Source organism: Heliangelus exortis, chromosome 1 (genome assembly GCF_036169615.1).
Source record: "Heliangelus exortis chromosome 1, bHelExo1.hap1, whole genome shotgun sequence".
Lineage (NCBI taxonomy): Eukaryota > Metazoa > Chordata > Aves > Apodiformes > Trochilidae > Heliangelus > Heliangelus exortis.
In genome coordinates, this window is record NC_092422.1 from 130,665,164 (window position 1) to 130,686,902 (window position 21,739).

Sequence of the window (21,739 nt, forward strand, 5' to 3'; positions counted from 1 at the left end):
CTTGGCTTGTTTTTTTCCTAAGGTCACAAATCTGTCTTGAAAGGGAGTCCTCATATTTCTATATTGCTGTGGCCACAGGGCTGTCAGCTCAGGATCCCAGAGAAGCATGGTTTCATTACCACAGACCTCCAGTCAGATGAATCAAGGAATGAGAAAAGAGAATGAGAAAACCACTGAGATGGCTGTTGAGCCCTTTGCATCAGGTAGGTCATCACTGGTAATGCTATGAATGACAGCTCTAAATTTTTCTAAGATACTCCACTGATGGAGATATTATCCCTTCTGCATGCAAAGAGTTCCTCTGTTTAACTACTGCTACTGCTGGGAAGTTTTACTAAAGCCTAACTTATACCTTCTGGGTATAATAAAAGCCCATTATTTTAATCTAGAGATGGAGACCATTTATGGTCAGGGAAAACAGATTACCCCAAGGGGCTGCAACAGTTTTGCACCAAGCAAATATTACTGGCTTGATTCCTGTTCTAAATCTCTGCTGGTGCATCCACAGAGCATCAACTCAGACACAATACCATTTTCAAGAAAAGGGTTTTTTAATGAAAAGTTGTTTGCTCAAGAAATCCCCAAGCAGCCTCCTTAGGCACAGATGCAGTACTGGATGATAATTGTTTTTTGAGATGCCTTAATACCAGCTTGTAGTACAAAAATTGATATGAAATAATTTGAGTTCTATGGTCTTTTTTGAGAGAAATAAAACCAAAGCAGTAGAAAGGCAGACACAGGTCTTAAGTCTGGGTTGGTAAATACCATCATATCCATGATATCAATTACAAATTGCAAACAAAAAGTAACCTGTCAGCCTACACTCAACAAAATTTGCTCACAAATACAAAAGCTTTGAGAGTTGCATATTGTTTACTGTATATTTATCTCGACTATCTGGAAGTGTGCTTGATACAGATGATTATAAAATAAACATCTAACAGTGAATTGAATCCAAGCTCATACAGAATGAGGCTCTTAAATCAGTTATAATATAGCAGAGACAAACGGTGCTGGATACATAAAGCACAATAAGGATGCTGTTATCTTTTTGATAAATAAATAAACCAGAGCACAGAGCTAGAAGCTTAAATTGCTGAGAGTCTGAACTCCTGACAACTGTCCTGGCTTCAGTGTGTGAATTTTAAACACGCATAGTCCCAGGTGTCAGCGGTGTTGACTGAAATTTTTGGCAGCCAGTTCAGTGCTTTTGCAACAGTGCTGGCTTCCCATCACCAGCGGTCACTACGGGGAGAAGGCAGGCAGCCTCTGGCTGCTTCTGCTGCCCTTTTTGTTGCCTTGGCAATGGTGTTGCAAATGAAACACTCAGCACAATGAGCAGCCTCCTTTCTTGCCAACCCACAAGGCAGACATCCCCAATGCATTAGCAGTGAGAAAAGGAAGGGTATGAAAAAACAAGGAAATAAACTCATTTATTTTTTTTCCTAGACTCGGTATGTCAAGAAACTTGGTGGAGCTTGGCCCTGAGAGACCAGACAGAAAGGTATCCAAGAAACTGAAAGGTCAAAGAGATGTGGGATTTCAACAGATGCTCTGCTTGGGAGAGATTTGGAAAATGGTGGGAAAGGGTCACACAGAACCTAAGTAAATGATGTGGAAGGGTCAGCTGAGGAAAGACGAAGTCATTCATGGCACACATCTGGTTTTCCAATGAGCATAGTACTCCTGATGGTGTCAGCAGGAGCTCCACCCATATACAGAAAGCAAAAATATTTGTCTTGAAATCTGTCTGGACAGAGGAATATAGTCAAGCCTGGTGTATGGTGGTGGGCAGAAGTTAACACATCACCAATAAACTGATGATAAACAGTGTGGGAAAAAAAAGGAAGTTTCCATATCTATTCCAATGACCTACAGCAGCAGGACTAAATGAGACACTGGAGGCCCACAGGCCAAAACTAAGGTGTGATAGTATGATACTAAATAAAGTTGAGTCACTTTAACAGCAACAGAATGTGGTTTTGCATAATCACACAAAAGGTGTTAGCTGTGTTTTGTGACACTGGCACTTGAGATTACTGTAATGATGTTCATTTGGTACAACTAAGTGTTTCAGACCCACACTTTTTTGGCCATATCCCACAGGCAAAGTACATCTATTCTCTGTTCTGCTGATTTACAGCCCTCTTCACAGACTTACTGCTCAGATTGCTGAGATCTACAGAAGAAGCCAATTGTGTCTCTTTCCTCAAATGAGCACATCACATTCTTTGTCATTTCTTCCAAAAGGCTCTGCAGAAGATCCATTTTCTGAGTTCTTCTGACTTAAAGTTAGATTGTTTAATGATGAACATTAGGGGCTGGACCCCTCTGAGGGAGATAAAAAATGACTGTTCATGTATCCTCTGGATACCAGTATCTCCATACAACAACAATATTAATACAACCCCCCAAAACTGAAGTATGTAGAAAAATTTTATGTTTATGTATCTGTACTGGATCAGTTGTAGAGCCTGACTAGCACTTTCCAGTCATGAAAGGTGATGTAAAAAATGCTTTAGTCATGACAGGAAGACTTGATTAGTGAATACAGAGAGAAAAACAAGACATATGCAGAAGCCTGTAAAGATGTCTGCCAAGAAGGAAAAAGCAGATAAAGTAGATGGCAGTAGACAGATAACATGGAGAAAGAGAAAATGAAAACAAGAAAAGAAAAAAAAAAAAGACATGATATGACAGCAAAGGAATGAATTAACTCAGGAAAGAAGGCTAAAATTTTATCATCCAAGTCATATAACCAGAATTCTACAATTAATATATCAAATTCAGCTCAGGGAAAATTCAGTTTGCAAGCATAGATGGTGGTGCAGCTCTCTTGAAAGAGGAAAGTTTGATGATGGGAGGAAAACCCTGGGGCCATAAAGCAGAGCACTGCAAGGAGCATCCCCGGGAAGCAGCCAGGGGACTGTTGTGCCTGGCAGTGGTGCTGACTCCCAGAAGCTGCTCAGCTTTGTGTCAAAGAGGATTCGTGGCAATGCCCTGGTGACTGCACCATCGTGTGTTTGAGGGCAGCTGAAATCAATCATGATCACCTGTAGTAAAATGCCATTAACTTTGGCATTTTGCTACAGATCACTGTAATGCAGAGTAGGCATTTAGTGGCAAGAAAAAGTTGGGTTTATTTTTGTTTTTTCCAAATAAGCCCTTTTTTCTTTCCTTTCCTTTTAGACCATTGTTTCTTTTACTTTCCTCCAGCATCACTTGATATTTTTTCATATTCTTATTTTCCTGTTGCCCATTCTACAACTAGAATAGTATAACAAGGCATGATCTAATAATTTTGGTCTCATTAAATTAGGAAGAAGTATAAAATTGGTGACACTGAAATAGACATAATACATTACCTAACAGCTGGAAAAATATTATAAAATATATTGGTGTTTTCAGATGTGGGTTTGCACAAAAACACGTCCAACTGAACAACAAAACTACATCTGCTTCAATCAGAGCCAGCATTTCACCTCATGAATCCAGCAGCTGGATTCCTTTCCTGTGTACATATATAGGAATAAAATTTTGTCTATATGATACTCAGGGAAAAAGAATGAATGCTTGCATTCAAATATTTTGCATGACTACTCACATCACAAGTGTTCATGCAGTCAGTTTAAACATCAGTGGGTTTAGCAAGAAAACAGATGGATGTGACTTATGTACTAAAGCATAAATCATGTAAATTTGAACAAAAGTGTATCTGAGTAAACTACACACAAAATAATTAGCAACTTGTTATTATCTGTTTTCCTAGTCTTAACTATCTTCTATCAAATTAAGAAAAACATTGAACATAACCACCTCAATTTTTTCCTACCACATTTTTTATTAAAAAAATAACTTGTATTAAACTTCAAACTGCATCATGTACACAAAAAAGAAAACAACCAAGAGTACATGTGTGCGTGCAGCAAAATCACATGAGATGGGAGAAACACCTAGGGAAAAGAGAACTGATATTTGCATCTGCATTCCTAGACAGCCTTGGCAAGGCAGTTGTGTGAGAAAGCCAACCCAAGTGTCAAAAGGTCTTGAACAAGAGAGTGAAGGTCATCGAGGAAACAGCTGGGTGGCAACAACCTACTGTATTGACATGTATAATCCAAATTTATCTTGGAATCTTTAGCACTTGTAGATAGCAACAGGATATGTCACAGTGACTCCATGTTTCAATCTAAGTGCCTACAGACAGGATGAGAAAGCTGGCGACCCACAAGGCAGCACATGCAAAATATCAAAGAAAGCAAAGCTGAAGGCTGCATTCCAGCAGTCAAGGGCAAAAGGTAACCAGATGATTAATTGATATGTTCCACTGTCTATTGCAGATAGGTATTAATAATTTTTCCCTCAAAGATCAGTGCTGCCTTATACCCAATGGTATAAGCACATAAGCAGTATGCTATATAGGCAGAGCTTACTCTCAGTTGGAAACTCAGGCCAGGGATTCATTACATTTTGTTTGAAAGACCTTTTATCTGATCACTGTTATAATAAAACCCAATGTACAACATTGTAGGCCACAGAGAAATATCACATTTTTTATTAATATGTTTGCTAACCAAAGAAATCAACCAAAGGTCTGTAAGAAAAGCACTCACAAATGGTCAAGCTTTGCAGACAACATGATCCGCAATGCAGAAATTGCATCTGCTCAGCAGACCTGAAGAGTCATTCATCCTAACAGCTCCCTCAAATTAGTGCTTAGAACTACTGCTTAGATAACCTGGACATGATGCTGAGACTACCAGGCACTGGGAAACAGGGTGGCATGGATCTCCATTAAGGAGAAAATAGCATTCAATCCTTCTAGGCAAATACTTTGAAGATTACTAGTAAGAAAAGCCTAAAAATTATTTCTTTATCATAATCACCCAACTTCTAGCCCAAACTATTTTGACAAAAAGATTTAATGAAACTTTTATTCACCTTTTAGGTGAATCAAGGAACATCTCTCAGTAGACAATGTAACTGTATGCTTTTTTTCTGAAAATAATAATTACAAACCTAATACACTTTTATAAAGTATCCGCTAATGAACGATATTAAAGAGGAAACAAAGAATATTTTCTATTAAAAACAAGCAAGCAGGGATCACTTTATGTTGAAAAGTTGTATTAATATCTCAATGTCACACTTATGTCATATACAGAAAAGGGCTTGTTCCTCAGTTCTGGTAATCAAGAGATTAAGTCTGCTCCTTTATATTTCTATTTAACATGTCTGAACACAAGGAGTGGTGCCACAAAAAACTCCAAGGGAAAAATTAAGTGACATGACTAAAACCTCATGGGGAAATATGTAGCAGGGATGGAAAAGGAAACCAAATGCTCAGAATCTCAACCCTGTGCTTTAACCACAAAATAACTTTCTTCACTAATACTGAGTTAACCCAGTAACTAAACCCAAAAGAAAACCAAGTACATATACTGTGTAGATCTGAAGACACTCAGGTGTCCTCAAACTAAATAAAAAACATTTACAAGCATATATTTAATCCCAGTTTGGTAATCAGCTCCACAAACCAAAAATACTAGAAAAGCAAAGGAAAGTAACCTCATGTAACACCGTTTGCTGAAGCTATTAAACCACACATCCAGCTGTAGTGGACCGACTGAATGAGCTGAAGGAACATATACTTCTGACAAGAAGGAACTCAATACTCATGTTGAAAGCATGAAAAATGTTTTTGGCTACAGCAGAAAGACTTGTAGAAAATCTAACAGAAGCTTCTTAATTGTTAATTAAGACTGAAAAAAACCCCACAAAACACCAACAACTCTTAAAAAAGGAAAAATCCTAAGCAGCCTAAAAAACATTGTGGCATCCTACCTCTCTTTTTTTTAAAAAAAAATACAACCAGAGCTACACAGGGGCTAGGGAGAAACTGTTTTGCAGAAGAGAAAAACACAGGTAGTTTTGACAGAGAAGCTGTTTTTCTCATTCAGTGGTTCTGCAGCAAGAGTAGCCAGATTATTTGAAAAGTGAAAAGAAAATCAATTACTTGTTTTTATTTCAAAAGAACTTCCTTGTGGGAATAGGTGTGGGCATGAGAACTCTTTTTAAACTTCACAATATAACATGAAACAGCCAAGATTTTTTTTTTAACGTACTGTCATGCCATTGCTCTGCTTAATGAGTGCCAAAATGTTTCTTCTTAACTTGTGATTCTCCTGATCCTTATCAAAATGCATCTGTAAAGCTTTTAACACTAACATTTAAAAACAGAATATTTATTCAAAGTGCAACACTAAGTAAAACAAATTTCCAAGGCTGCTATACAAGTTCACTGATGACAGTAATAGTTTATTTATCCAGTAAGCCCCAAGTTCTGCATGCAGTAGGTTTCTATCCGATTTTTGACTGAGCAAATCAATATTTTCTGAGAACTGAGATCCTCAGGTAAGGTTTACAACTTACCTTGCTATCTTCAATCTCCTGTTTCTTTCCTTGAAGCGCTCTCCTCTCTCCAAAATCACAACTTGACTTCAATGTAAGCTGACAAGAAAGCATCGAGGTCTCTTTCCCAGTAAGCTCCAAAGACTGTGAGTACTGCTGCAAGGCAGCAGGGCCAAGGTTGGGTATTGGGAGGGCAGTGTGTACAGGCTTTGACCCTATGGCTGGCTGTCTTAGCTTGGAGGAAACCCCAAGTACAGGCATGGCTTCTATAAAAGTATCTCCTTTCTGCCAAAGAAAATTGTCCTGACCTCAGTCTGGTATACTCCAGCTTCAGCAATTCCAGAACAAATACTTTAAACAAAAGTAGCAGTCATCTTTTCAGAAATGATTTAAAAGAATAATATTATAAGTTTCACAGGGAAGCAAAACTTTTCCTTCATCTCTCCCCTTCTCCTTTGCAGCCAGTCACACACAGTGAGTCAGTGGCTCTGTAAGTCTAAACACTCCTTTGGGGCATGAACTTTTCTTGAAGGTAACTGCCACAGCCTGTCTGGGATTAAAGGACTCATAAATTCAATTTCTCTTCTTCTTACAGCATTCCAGGTCTGTGCATTAAATGAATGAAGGACGGGAGAAAAGGAGGGAGAGAAAAGATGAAACCTCCCCGTATTCCAACTGTCTAAACAGCTCCGAGACCACAACACTGGAAGCAGAGACCTCTTCCTTACTACATAAATAACCAACCCACATCTTAAAAAAGAACAAAACCCCTCTTTTACCTCTTTTTTTTTTTCTTTTTTTTTTTTTTTTTCCTGTTTAAAAAAAAAAAAAAACACAACAAAACTTACAAAAAAAACAAAACAAAAAACAACAACCTGAGTAGTGGCCAAAGCAAACAGCTGTTGGAAGAGATTTTATGCCGGAAATAATCTCAGTAATGAAGCTGTTTGTCTGATTCCTGGCTGTTTTTCACTGCTGACAACCATGAGCTATGGTGTTTCGTTCTCTGTTCCCCCCGTGAAATCAGGTTAAAATTGTGCAAGAGCGTGGCTAGGAACAGACGCTGAATCAGTGTGGGTAACGTCTGCCTGTGCTGCAAAAAATCTATACGAAAACATAGAGCAGGATATAGGAAAATCATGAGCATTGTTAGAAGATTTAGTCAATACAGCTTCTCAGAGTTTTTTTCTTTCTCAGTGGTGCTAACGTCATCTATCCAGTGTTAACACTTCCCTTTCTAAAAACATTTAAAGCCTCGTTAAGTCCATGTCCAAAGTAGTTTCTGCTTGTTGCTCACAGAAATACTCTTATTGACAATCTCAGATCCTTGTACATAGAGATACAAGTCAGATAGACAAGCAGAGAAGGCTAGAAAATGAGTCACAATGGACAGGTCAAATTGCTGAGGAGCGTAAATGCTTACTTAAAAGGACAAGTGTAAATACCTTTGAGAGCCTATAGCAGGAGAAACCATTTTAAACTGGGATATAAGGAAAAAAATATGTGCAGAAATACTGCACCATTAAACTCCTGTGGGATATTACTGCCCAGCATTATTGACAAAAACAGTCCTCATGTTTTTCTTGTTATCTCTTCCAAAATAAAACAGAGAGAGAGGGTGACCTGAATCCTATTCTTCCACAGATAACTTATATGGTGGTAACTACATCTTTACTGTATAGTACACAATATTAGTACTATACATGTAAGCTCAATAGAAAATAAGAACCTTCTAGACTTTTAAGTCCTCAAGGTAAGGATAGCAAGGATTAGAGAAAGCATTGGAAAGAAAACAGTGTCAATGGGAAGCAGACTGAAAGGATCCTCTTAAAACACCCTTTGAAATTATATTGTAGAATAAAACTCATATGTAGCATCATCCTCTACCTTTTGTTCACAAATAGCACACTGACACAGAAGTTAAAAATTCAGCTTTCTGTATTGACTTATAAACTCTCTGCTTAGCTTTTCTTTGATTTTACACCACTGGCAGTAGCTGCTGTGAGCTTTAGGCAAGACTCCACAGAGGTAACTGCTCTGCATTTTAGACAAGTTCAGCCTAGAGGGCCCAGCACTCCACTCCACCAAGTGGAATATTCTTGTTCGGTGTTACATTTCCGATGCTGTGCAAAGCAAAGCTCCTTGTGCAGTCTCCGTTTGTTCTCCAGGACCTTAAAGAACTATGGCTGTGTTAGAAATTTAAGTTTCTCCAGCACAACTGCTGGCAGTTAGCACTTCAGAAAGTGCACATATTCAAAGGCTGAAGCAGACCACTGGAAAAGAGGGATTTATCTCTTGCAAGGTTTGAAGAGATGAAAAAATCTCTTAAAATTTCTTTAAAAGAACTTTGCCAAAAATGTAATTGAATCTTATTACTTCTCAGGGTTATAATTTTACAGTGTAATGCATTATGGTAATCTTGCTGTTCTTCTTTTGAATACAACTGATGAGGTCATGATACCCACAGTCTCTTTTGCAACCCATTTTCCCAGACAGAAAAGCTAAAAGTAATAAGTAAGCAAGCTTACTAGGAGAGAGGCATCTGCAATACATAACCAACAGCGTTTGGAAAAAACGAAGCTCATGTCACTCTTTCAAAATAATTGTCTTTCAAAATAGTTATTAATTACATTACGATTTTAAGTTAGTATCAGGTTAGAACCATCAATTTCTTGGCTATAATTTTTACAATAATAAAACCAGAAGTGCCCTAATCTACCAAAGATACAAAGAAGAATCTACAAGATTATTTGCAGGAGTTGGGAAAGGTAATGGTGGAAAATAATAATAATAATACACCATAGGTAAGAATGTGGTTACAAGCCTGGTTGCAAAAGAAGGTCCTTGGGGTTTTTTTTTGCTTTCTCTCATTCTAATTCAAAACAAAAGATAAATAAACAAACATCTGCTATCCTATGGAATCCCTTAGCTACATGCTTTGCTTGAAAGGCGATTGTGTATCTCATGATGAATGTGGGTTTTCTGAAGGATATCAGGGGAAAAGAACATTTAACAGCTAAGCTTCAGTAGTGTTTTCCATGGAAACAGGAAAGCACAAGAGTAGAGTATTGGTGAACAACATGCAGGAACTGGCACCAAACTCAGGTGATGGTGGTGGAGCTGGACAGAGAGGGGGCAAGGGATGGCACTGCAGGCAGAAGGTTCGTGGGTTCACAAGGATTCTATAAGGGAAGGAACATGACCTAACTGTGGGGAAAGGGTAAGCTGGAAGCTGCAAAGAAGCCTTGTTAGGCATTGTGCTGGCAATGTGAGTCTGGTGGGATTATCCTCAGTAGCTCTGGTGTGGGGAGCTTAGTGACCATCAAGCAGTACTCCCTCAGAGAATCCAAAGAAGGAATGAAGATGATGTAGATATGTGTGAATAGTGTCCAAAAAAAGAGAAGGCATATCTGTGAGAAATCAGGGGTAGAGAAGTTGCAAGTATTGTCTATAACCTGGGGTTACAGGTCAAAGACAACATTACCTGGCATGAGAGATAAAAATATTGTTGGCAGAGAAAGCAGTGAGTAAAAAGATACAGCTGACAGAAACAAGGGACACATACGTTTACTTGGCTGCATGAAGCTGGAAGAAATGTATCTAGAAAAGGATTGCAAAGAGACTGGTCAGTCTAAACCTTGTACAAAGGGAGGACCTGTATGTTTCTAATTTACTCTCTGAAATATTTTTAGCTTCGGTCTGGGCAGGTAGGGGATATAATCTGGATTCGGTGATTCAGAAGGATGAATAGAGGTCATGACTGAAGCCCTGAGGCAGGGGAAATGATAAAGTTGTACAGGAAAGGTTACGGGAAAGCTAGAAGACAACTAACTGAGCAGTGGAAAAAATGCAGAGTGCAAGAATTCAGATGTTATGTTGAATAAGGAGATAAAAGTGGAAAGAGTAACAAAAAATGGAAAAACAGAGCAGTGGTCAAAAACCACATTTCTTAGTAGCCTTGTCAACAGTAGTGACAGTTCCAGCAAAATGTCAAAGGCAGAACCATTTCTTTAGCTAATAATTAAAGCATCAAACAAACAATATTTTTAGAGAAATTAGTTAGAGTTAGATAAATGATCCATACCTCAAAGTAAGGCAGTATGTATACATTCAGTATAATAATCTCCACATTCCGGAAAAAAAGGTCTAATATTTATTCCGTATAACAAGAGTAAACACTCCTGAAATCCAAGCCATCTCATAAAAGAAGGTATCTGTCAGCTGTACTATTAAGGTGAATTTTTGTTCTCAAGTGTCAATAGGAATCACCGACACCACATCATAAATTTCCTTTCCTTGGTCCCATCTAATACCAGAATGAGTCTCACAAAGGCTGCTCCCCTTCTGTACCCTCAGCCCTCAGACAAACTGCTCACATGAACTGAGCAGACAGCTGGTGGTGTCTCCCAGACCACAGGAAATATCAAGAGAGGAGACACCTGCCTCAAAAGTGGAGCCAAGAGATTTGTTTGCTTCTTCTGGTCTATGATCTTTGAAAAGGAAGCTGTTGCATGTGTCCAGGGTCAAACAGGAAATGTCAGGGGTCCAGACACTGCAGAAGTCTGTTCTGAGTTGTTTCCCTACTTCATCCCACTAGTGTAACAGCTGTGCCTATGGCTTACATGAGCCAGACCAACCTCTGAATGAGCTTAAATGTGCTGATGCAATCACTCGGTGCACTGATTTCAGACTGAGCAGAAAGTTCCTCCCACCTGGGGACAGAACTTTTGAAAAAGCAACCAAAAATACTAAAACATGGGAGGTACCAGAAATAGCTTGTATGGTTTATTTAATACACCCAGGAAAGGCAGTTTTAAACTTTTATAGTCGAAGAAGCACGTGTCTGTTCTGTATAACAAATGAGGTTCAACATGTCAGATAATGAGACAAATTGTTCAGCTCTGACTCATGTTCACAGCATAATTGTACCCACATTATTTTTGCTGTTACAAAAGTCAGGTGACTCCATTAGTCTTAAGGTAAGACATGTAATAAGTATTTAATCCTACCTACAAGTATGTAATGTTTTTAACTAAGCTCCTATTGGTTTTCTTAACAGTTTGGATTTCCCAAAGGAATATAATCTAAAGCCCAGTTATAGTCACAGAAAAAGGTGCATCCGGCTTCCTAAAGGAAATCCTTCTACTTTGGCTGAATTCATGGGGAAGTATTTCAAAGGGGAAAACTTTTAAATAAGGATATCATTTTATCCACTGGACAGTTCTGTCCTTCAAAGCTCAGGCAGAAGTTTATGGCTTTGAATGCATTAACTGAGAGATCTTTTATAATATTTATTCATTCTGTACATTTGCAGCATCTTCCATCAGAGGGCTTCAAATATTTGTGCATAATTTAGTACCACACCTCTTTGTGAAGTATCTAAAACATATTAAAATATAGCCAGGTGAAAAATTAGGTTAATGACCTTCCCAAGACTAAATAAAGCATCAGTACTCTCTTTCTTGAGTAGGGATGGTTTATACATCTGCATGGGTTAGAAAATATACTTATTTCTCTTTGTTACACAGTGTACTTTATCACAAAGTATCTGGCTCAAACAAATCAAGCTTAAATACTATTGAATTGTAAAATGTAAACAAAAATTTTGTAAGGATAAGAAATGACACAGAGCAACTGAACACTGTGTAAGTATTTACATACTGATCTACTGACTAGACCATACAGCCAGGTGGTAAAGCTTAATGAAAGCACCAGCTTTCCACTTTGGAAGGTGGAAGAGGAAAAGGAAAAGAAAATTAAAAAATAATAAAAAAAAGGAAAATCCATTTGTTCCTTCCTAAGAAAATGAACCAAACAACAAATGCTGAGGACTAATTTCTCCTCTTACCCAGCTGATTTTCTGGCTTTGCAAGGTTTTCTGGCTTTGTATCACCTGTAGTGGGCCATGATGAGTTAGTGATTTCAGCTCTTGCTTGCCCTATATCTTACTGTCTTAGAATATATTACAGGTAAATAACTTCAGTTTTGCATTGTCAAAAGAGCATTTTTCTCACACAGAATCATCACAGCACCTTCTTTGTTGGAGGAGACCTTTAAGATCCTCATGTCCAACTGTGAATCTAGCACACTGCCAAGTCCCCCACTAAACCATGTCCCTAAGCACCACAGGTACACGTCCTTTGGGATGGTGACACCTCCAGGGATGGTGACTCCACCACTTCCCTGGGTAGACTGTTCCAGTGCCTGACAACCCCTTCAGTAAAGAATATTTCCTGATACCCAATCTAAACTTCACCTGGCACAACTTGAAACCATTTCCTTTGTTCTATCACTTGTAACTTGGAAGAAGAGACTGACACCCACCTTGCAGTGGAAGTGGTAAGAAAAAGAATTCCCTGGACTGTATTTATTAATGTTATTATTGGAAACAGTTATACTCCATTTGAAATTTTGACCAAGGCTGAAATTATCTTTTGTCCCCCTCAAAAGGATGTGCCTCATAAATTCTCTCCAATCACTATTTCTTTCAACACAGTTCCACCTGGAATAAAATTCCTCCGGTGCACATACACCTTAAAATCCTGATGTAGTATTTCATGATGCTAAGGAGACATTTATAAGTCCTAATTAGATGAGAAGGAAGTAAGCAGTATTTGTGGGCTTATCAAAGCTGTTCTGACTCTTGATAAGTGTGAACTGTTCAGAAATTTCATGCAAAATTTATTCAGAGAACAAACTTACTATGGAATTTTCTGAAAACCTGTAAAAATAACCCATTAAGATAAAAAATGAGACTTAACAGGAATCTTATGATTATCTGTCATCATGTAGCTCGCATAGTGGCAAACCTGTGCTTTAATCCACTGTAGAGGGAAACCCCTCTTATGAACACTGTGGATCTGACAGAGGGTCTCTAAATCATAGCTATGCTGGCATTCATTTAAAGATTCTTGTGAAAAAATTATCTATAAGGTTCCCATTGGTCTATTAAAAGCAAACAAATAAAAACCAATAAACCAACCAGCCAAAAAAACCCAAATAAACAAACAAAAAAAATCAAACCAAAATAAAATGCAACTCCAAACCCCCATAAAAACCATTTCAATAACTTTTTTTAAAAAGCTTAGAAACATCTGCTACAGTCATGAGCAGACTTTTGGCCAAGTGCAGCAACAGTAAGAGACTTTGAAGACAATCAGCTTTGCTATCACCAGCAGATACCCCTGCTGTCAATGGAAATTACTGCTCAGAGAGTTTGGGAGATACAAAGAAAACTTGCTCTGTCAAAAATGTATACAGTGAAGAAAGACCAACTTTTTTAATAATCATGAAAATGGTTAGGAGTGAAAGGTTAGCAATAGGTGTTTCTAAAAAGAAAGAGACTGCATTAATACTTAAAGAATGCTTTATGAAAACAAAGATGGATAGATTTTCAAGGACAAGTGTTGATATTTGATTGTAAACAAGTGTAAACTGCACTGCAGCTGAAGGAGCACTTCTGGCTCACAATCTGTTGTCTGCTTCCTTCTTGCTTTGAGACTGTAGTTATTCAATGCTGGCTTTTATCAGCCAATATTTATAATACCCGCTGTTTAGATATACCACCGCTATACATCTGCTTCACTGTACCTTTATCTAAGTCACAATTATTGCATAATATTGCCTCTTATTCCTCACTGCTCATCAGTAGAGGCCAATGATCCAATCCATGTTTTGGATTTCCTATTGGTCTTCGCAGATGATCATTGTTATCAAGTAACCCTTCCTACAATACCCATGTTATTTTCATTTTTCTCTAACCACATAAATATTTCATACTTCTCCTATATATCCCATGATTTTCACTTATTTATGAGATACTGACAGGGATTTAAAGGCATGATTTCCTATGGCAAACTTAGTATCTCAATATAAAGTATGCTTACACATTGTATTTTTTTGTTGAAGTCTTACAGGATCACCATTACATCACCTTCCCTGCCAATATTCCCACTGGAAAAATCTGGCATTTTGCTTACTCTGATGCTGGATGGGTTCACTGGAGGAAAGAATACATGGCAGTGTTAGGTTTACAGATTACATACAATTACAGATTAGATGATTTTAAGGGTCTCTTAGAACCTAAATGATTCTATGATTATGATTCTATGTCCCACTTGCATGCACATCTTCTACTGCCAGAGTTCAGAAGCAGGATGCTGAGCAACAGATCCTTGCTCTGACCACTACTGCTATTTTGGATCTCAAGTTAGTAGGTTAAGAACAGCTTAAGCCAGTTGAAGTCACGCTAGGATTTTTGTTGTGTTTTGATAGGCAGACCTGCTCTTCCTGCCCATGTCTTTTAGCTATTTGCCTGCCCTGACTGAGAAGTTATGGTAACACTATAACGAGTCCACATTTTTTGGCAGCCTTTCTGCACCAGGGCTTATCACCACAGTTAGTAAGGCACTGTGCCCTTGTCTTGTGCTTGGCCATCTTGGAGCTCAGGCCGAGATGGTCACTCGTGTCTACCTGCAAATTATTAAGCAGACAGGCCCTGTCTGTCAACAAATGAAAAAACTTGACAATGTACAATTTATCTTCTCTGTCAAATAAAAATTGGCCCAATGCACGCACTAAAAATCTCAGCCATCTGCCTCTATCTCCTGTTGGCCAGATGTGAACATTTCCTACAGTTAGCCTTGCAAACTTGTGCCTTGTTTCATTTTGCTGTGATCAGAACATAATCCAGGCCAACTGCTGAAATAGATTCTGTATGTTGCTAGACCAAACCTTCCAGCTTTTTCATCAATAGGTGTCAACGATGAACTGCTATTTCTTGTTACCAAACACTTGCCAACTATATTAAGCTGTATGCCTTGTGTCATCTTAACAGAAATCTTGTAGTCCACTGCAATAGCAGCTTTTCAGGTCGCAAACTGTATTTTCCCACTGCTGCTCTGCATTATTTAATCTTTTGTGTGTACTTTATGTATATATGAGTACACATGTTTACCATGTCTGACAGTCATTAAGGTCCTTGGAGCAATTCACCTGGGTTGTTTTATCTTTCACAAAAAACCACTCAATAGCATACAGCTGTCAAAAGATAACTTCAAATCCTGCAGATGTTAGATGCTTCCTTCCTGCTTCTCAGCATATGAGCTTACAGATGTGGCATGTTAAAAAAAAAAAAGGAGCTTAAGATTATTTATTATATTGGACTTACCTTGAAGTGCAAGAAAAGTGCTAGATGGGGGACAAATGATAAAACTCCTCTCACAGCTTTCATCCATCAATGGGGCTTTTAGAACTGACATACGTAACAAGCATATGGCAGCCAGAAAAGCAACATCAGCACTCACAAATTAAAAAATAAAATAGAAAGCCAAAATAATTTTTTTCTACCTATAATAACCCTAAGATGAGCTCTAAGTTATAAGTTTAATTAATTACAGTGAGCTTTCCTTCAGCAGGTAAGAATATATTGTTTATATTATAAGCCAATAATTTGTTATATTTAACAAAATATTAGTCCTTTTTATGTTATAACTTCTGTTAAAACAATTATCCCTGTAGGTTTTTATTTGAAATTATTTTGCTGATAAAGCCACCCTCTGCTGTCCACAGAAGCCACCAGGGTCACAAAGTTATGCCTGTGTGTGCTAGTGGCTTCTGCTCACCCTCTTTGCCCACATAACACCAAAATACCTGGAGGTGAGAAGTTTCAACATTGTCCAACTGGGACTGGAGGATTGCTTTTCTTTGGTTTGGGATTTCAAGATTTTTCCCACCCTTCAATGAAAGACAGTTGGCTTCAATTAACAACACCAAAAAAGTTGGTCAACTGTTGTTCAATTAACAACAAAAAAGTAAAAACAGTGAACAGCAGGCTATCCCAATAGGAGAGAGGGTTAAAGTGAACCAGACCTTAGCCCCAAACCTTCTGAATGCTACCCTCAGCTCGGTGTGAATATCTCCAGTCATTTCAAACTTCAGCTTTGGCCACCTCAAGTTGTCACTAACTGTGCCTGGATTTACAAAGTAGAAAGAGAAGCAAAATCTTACAGATGAACTCCTTAAAGCCACTCCAAGGAGGGCAATTGAAAACCTGGAATTTTAAAGGTGTCTGAGTGATCAATTCTCACTGATTTCAATGGAGGAGAAGGTAAACTCTAATGGCAGAGATCTCAGGGAACCCAGGGACCAAGTGGGGATGATGGAAATGGTAGGACTGTTATGAGATTTGCTCATATTGGCAGGCCAAATAATTTGTCACTTCTATGAACTCTCTGAAACAATTTTTGCTTAAGCAGTAGCTCTTTTAAAAATTAACAAGGTTGGTTTTAAAAATTCATTTATTCAAATTCCCTTATTCTGCTAGAACTCCAGTTGAAGTCAAAACCTATCTGAGAATGGAAAAATATCATTTGAATAGCAGTGGGTTATACAACGGCTGAGACGTGTTGGCCAGAAATTAATTTGTGAGCATGATATTGAAAGTGACACTCTGAGAAATCAGGAAAGAATTTAAAACCTGAAAGGCTCAGATGCTTTTTAAATTATTTTGAATTGATAAAAACATGACAATTTCTTTTTCCAGAGTATTTCTAAGAGAAGCCATTCTTTTTTTTTTTTTTTTTTTTTTTTTTTTTTTTTTTTTTGCCATAGCACTCATAGTATGACTAAATCTATTCCCAAATGTCTTCCAGCTTCCAACTTCCATGCTCCAGAGTTTTTACCCTAAAGGCAGGAGTTCTAGCGTCTTTCTGAATTATATTAGAAATTTTCTTCTAGCTATTGATTTTCTATAGATAAGACTGTGCTATAATGTCAATGGAAAGTAGTAGCAAACCTGAATAATCTATGTGTTTCTGTAGTGGATAAGAGTCACAGGCACATGCCAGGACCACAAATAGCTGTAAAAAGAACAAAAAAGAGCCTGTCTTCCCTTAGGGAATATCAGGGGGAAAAGCATGATCCAGATTTTACTGATGAGTCCTCACCATCACCTAATATGCCAGTGTGTTAAAAGAGATCTGAACTATGAAAAAGAAGACCTGTCAGAGTGGTTCCAAAGAATGTTTATGAATATGATGATAGGTGCTTTATGTAGATAAATATACGTATATATATATATATATGCATATATATATATATATATATTACAGTAAGCCATTACAGCTTAGATGTAAATATTGTGAGTGAGAGAGACCAGAGCAGATACTCAGAAAAGGTATCTCTACGTAGGAAAAGCAAGACAGTAGATTATTTGTCAAAAATACTATAAGAACCTGGCCATTTGTTGTTTTCATTATAATTTTATTCATATATCTATGTTCTGAACAAGGAAACAGTTACTACTGTATTCTTATCCTTAGAGTAATGGGCATTTATTAGTCATTATTTGGATTCTACAGTAGTTTCATTACCCATTCTGCTGTCCTTCAGCTGATCACTGTAGGAAAAAATCCAGATTAATATGTATAGCCCATGACTACATTTCAGTTAAAAATCCTATGACTTAAGATGCCTTCTAATCCTTCTAAAGACGTTAATTATATAGGTTTGAAAATGTACCCTATAACTACTATGTGCCTAGATTGAAATTAATACTTGGTTTTCTTTCACATTTAAAAAAAATCCTTACTTACCATCAGTTTTTTACTTTAAAGTTTCAATACTAAATCCAAAGTTTTATTAACAAGCAGCTCTTAAAGACGAGAGCTAAAAGCCACCAGATACTTTTTTCTGCTTGTAGCACACTCTATTTTAAAACAATCAATGTGTCTATAGAGTCTGTTAGATGCATAAACTACCAGACTAATAAACTACTTTTATTTTCTTTCTCACATGTATTAAAAGATTGTGAGGTATAGATTAAAGCAGATGAGTTCACTTATAGTGAAATAAACTGAGGCATATAAGTAGCCTTCAGCTGTACACAAACACGAGGCACTTCCTAAGGGCTTGATCCTGCAGTTCTCCCACACACTGAAGTCTCCTTGCCATCAGGAGGAGTGCAGCCATCAGAGGCAGACTAAGCAGAAATCTCCATTTCGAGCTGTTAAGCAGAGCTTGGCGAGCTGAAGCTGGTGGAAGTTGTGCAGATATGGGACAGTAGCTGGCTATGAGATTTTTGCTAATTCTTTCACCATCCTGTGCGGCACAAAGCAGGGGAGAAAACCACATGGGTTATTAAATCACCTCCCATTTCCAGGAAAGTTCTAAAATAATTAAAACTACTACTATAATGTCTATATATGTTAGCTGGTTCTCCAAGTAAGCCAGCAAAATTATCACAGAAGGAATAAACTTTCTAGCCACAAGTTCAAGAGCAGAGCATTGGACAGTACATATTGAACACTTAATAAATAACTGTGAAAGTATGAGCAGCTATATTTCAGGTAATGGTGATTTCACTGGGAATTAATTTAGATATTCCTCCAACTTTGAAGTTGTACAACCCTCGTAGCTTTAGATTGGGAGTTGGACTGGACAAAGAAAATTTGTAATGAGGAGAAAGATGGTAACAAAATTTATGTTTCAATAAAATTATATAAAATATAATTACAAAATCTATGTTTTAGCCTAAAAATAATTAAGAGTGAATTATTCCTTCTTTACTTCTAAAAGTAGTTTACTCCTACTTTTGGTCTGTACTCTACTTTATGCTCTTTCAAAATTCTTCTTTAACACTGACCTGTTTAAATTACATTTTAAATCAGGCAATCGTCTATTTCAGTGATTACAGCCAAAAGAATACTGAATTTCTTCCAAATATTTAAACCTTATTTTAAAAATGTTTTATTTCAAACATTCCAGATGTTTCACTTCAGGATGTAAATAAAAAGCATTTCAAACATACTAGATGAAACAATGTATTTTTCTCTTTCTACAACAATTTAAGAATTTTTAATTACATTTGCTTAGCTGTAGGGCAAAAGGAGAGATGATGTTGGCAAGCAGCTGATGTGCAACACACACTTCACAAATGAATCATAATTGTCTCTCTTGAAACTTGTGCTCCCCCATATGTCTGTTGTATCCATTACAGAGAGGAACACATCTCTATAAATTATGAACTACATTTTGTATTATGTTAGACCAAATGTCTAAACTTGCCCAAAGCAAACCTATCAAATTACTTCTCAGACAGCTGCTCTTCCTGCAAATGATGCTTGACATCTTAGTGGAAGAACACATTCAAAAACTTTAGAGGCTGCAATTTGAAGCCTACATATTTCTTCAACTGTTTGACCAACATTAGTCCACGGAACATTTCTTTAAGCTTAGGCAGGGAGACATTAGGACTGGGGAAACAACTGAATGTAGCAAGGGAGCATTTGAGAAGACCAGCAGAAGTCCCAGTTAAGGCCTGGTCTGTACTGAGAGAAAATAAACACTCCAGGGAGTAAAAGGATTAAAGATATCTAGCTTATTCTAGCACACACACAAGTAAGGATTCATCACGTACATCTCTGTGGATCTCAGTCAGAGCAAGCCAGGCCAAGCTGGAATTATGCTCAGCAGACAGAACCTGGAGTCTGCTTTGAGCATGAGAGTAAACAGCCTTCTGAGATGCCTGTTTCCTTCCACCGATCACACCCTGAGTCCCCCTTAGGTAAATCTAGATTTCAGATACTCAAAGCTACAGTTTAAGGTTACAAAGACTGTGTCAGGAACCTGAAAAAACTTTCACACCTCTGTCCTCCTACCCCCAATATCATTCCCACTTCATGGCACAGCCCTCTGCCTCTTGGCAGTGACAATCATGTTTAAGAATTGAATGGATTCATTTTTACACATAATCAAGCTTTTTTTCCAATAATTTTTTTCCCCCCTTGCTTTCAGAGCAGAATAAATTGCCTAATCTAACTCCAGTACAGCCCACAACTCTTTGTGAAGAATGGAAGGTATGGTGTCAGACTACATTTTGTAGATGACAAAACTGAGCTTGGACCAGCCAGAACCGTTTACAAACATCCCAAGACCTGGGTTTTGTGTGTTTGTTTTAATTATAAGATAAAATGTTTTGTTCTCCTAGGACTGTGCATTTCTAGAACATAAAATCATCTCTACCTTTTTTTTTTTTTTCCTTCACTCGCATAGTAAAAAAAAAATAATAAAAAAATTTATGGTATATTCTGAGACAATCTAAATCAGTACCAAGCTCAAAAACACGAGCTTCATTTTATACTCCAATTATCCAACACAACCCAAATTTTGGTGCCATGGGCAGGAGCATCACATTCTATCAGTCATCAGAGGTTTGTTCTGAGGTTGGGAGTGTGCACCAGTCCCAGTTATATAACATGGTGACTGTGTTCCAACCAAAGCCAGCTGAGATGGGAGCCATTGGTCCCACTTGTCACAGACAGTGGATCTCTTGAATATACTTGTACAGCAAGTTCTTTAGAAGAATAATTCATATCCCTCTAAAGTCTTGTCCCCCCAAAGTTTCTCAACTATTCTTGGCCAAGAATACTGCCAAAGACTTCCACGTACCCTTCCAGTACTGGGTAAGAAAATCACACCATTGCAAAATTGCTGTGGAGGAAAAATGAGTCTCATAGTGTATAAAATCATCCTCATTAACTTTTGCATATACCCACAAATTTGAACTTAATTTTTGGCAACTAAATAATTGGTCCCAACACAGCTCAAAGTCCTAGCCTTGCAACAAGCTCCCATCTTTCACTGATGACTTAAAATTTTGTGTGCAAGACAAGACACCCACACAGGAATTGAAGATCAGGCAGCTACTTCCACCTACTGTTAGCCACTTAGTAATCACGTATGAACATCCAAAACTCCTTTTCACAATTTCAAAAAGTGACAAGGTACCAAAAGGAATATCTATACTTAGATAAATTTGACAACAACTGTATATTTTAAAATTCATGTGGCTGAAGGATGCCAGGTTATAGGAAATCTTCATTAAAACACTTCAAAGATACTTGTGTAAAAAAGCATTTTTTATCTTGGGAATAGCCTGCATATATTCAACAGGAAAGAAAATTAAAAATTAATAATCAAATGGCTGTTTTTCCACTTGTTGTGCTTTAGCCATTTTATTCTTTATGCCCACATGCCACTCCCTAGAAACAACTGTTTATGCAGTGATACAGGATGATACTACAAAGTCTCTGACAACACATTTATCCTTCAGTGTTGTTGTTTACAGTATATTTTGACTCAAGGGTGCAAATTCACTCTTAATTTCCACTAATTGATTTATTTTATGCCCTAAGGATACAAGAGTTCCAAGAATATCTGTCCAGAAGTAGCACAGAGCTATTTGGAATATTTTTTATGCTATTTCTGCAGTTCATATAACCTCAGCTGGCTTGACATGAGTCATGGCAAAACCTGCTGATAAAATAAA

The 21,739-nt window shown here is 37.6% G+C and overlaps 1 protein-coding gene across 1 annotated transcript in view; it reads right to left on the reverse strand.

Annotated features, from left to right (window-relative positions):
• The window catches only part of NAV3 (neuron navigator 3), a 267,393-nt gene extending 260,536 nt beyond the window's left edge, over positions 1–6,857 (reverse strand). Inside the window, exon 1 of the mRNA XM_071766381.1 lies at positions 6,433–6,857. Coding sequence (XP_071622482.1) covers positions 6,433–6,672 — 240 coding nt within the window. The 5' untranslated portion in view covers positions 6,673–6,857. The remainder of the gene's footprint in view (positions 1–6,432) is intronic.
• Positions 6,858–21,739: the final 14,882 nt, after the last annotated feature.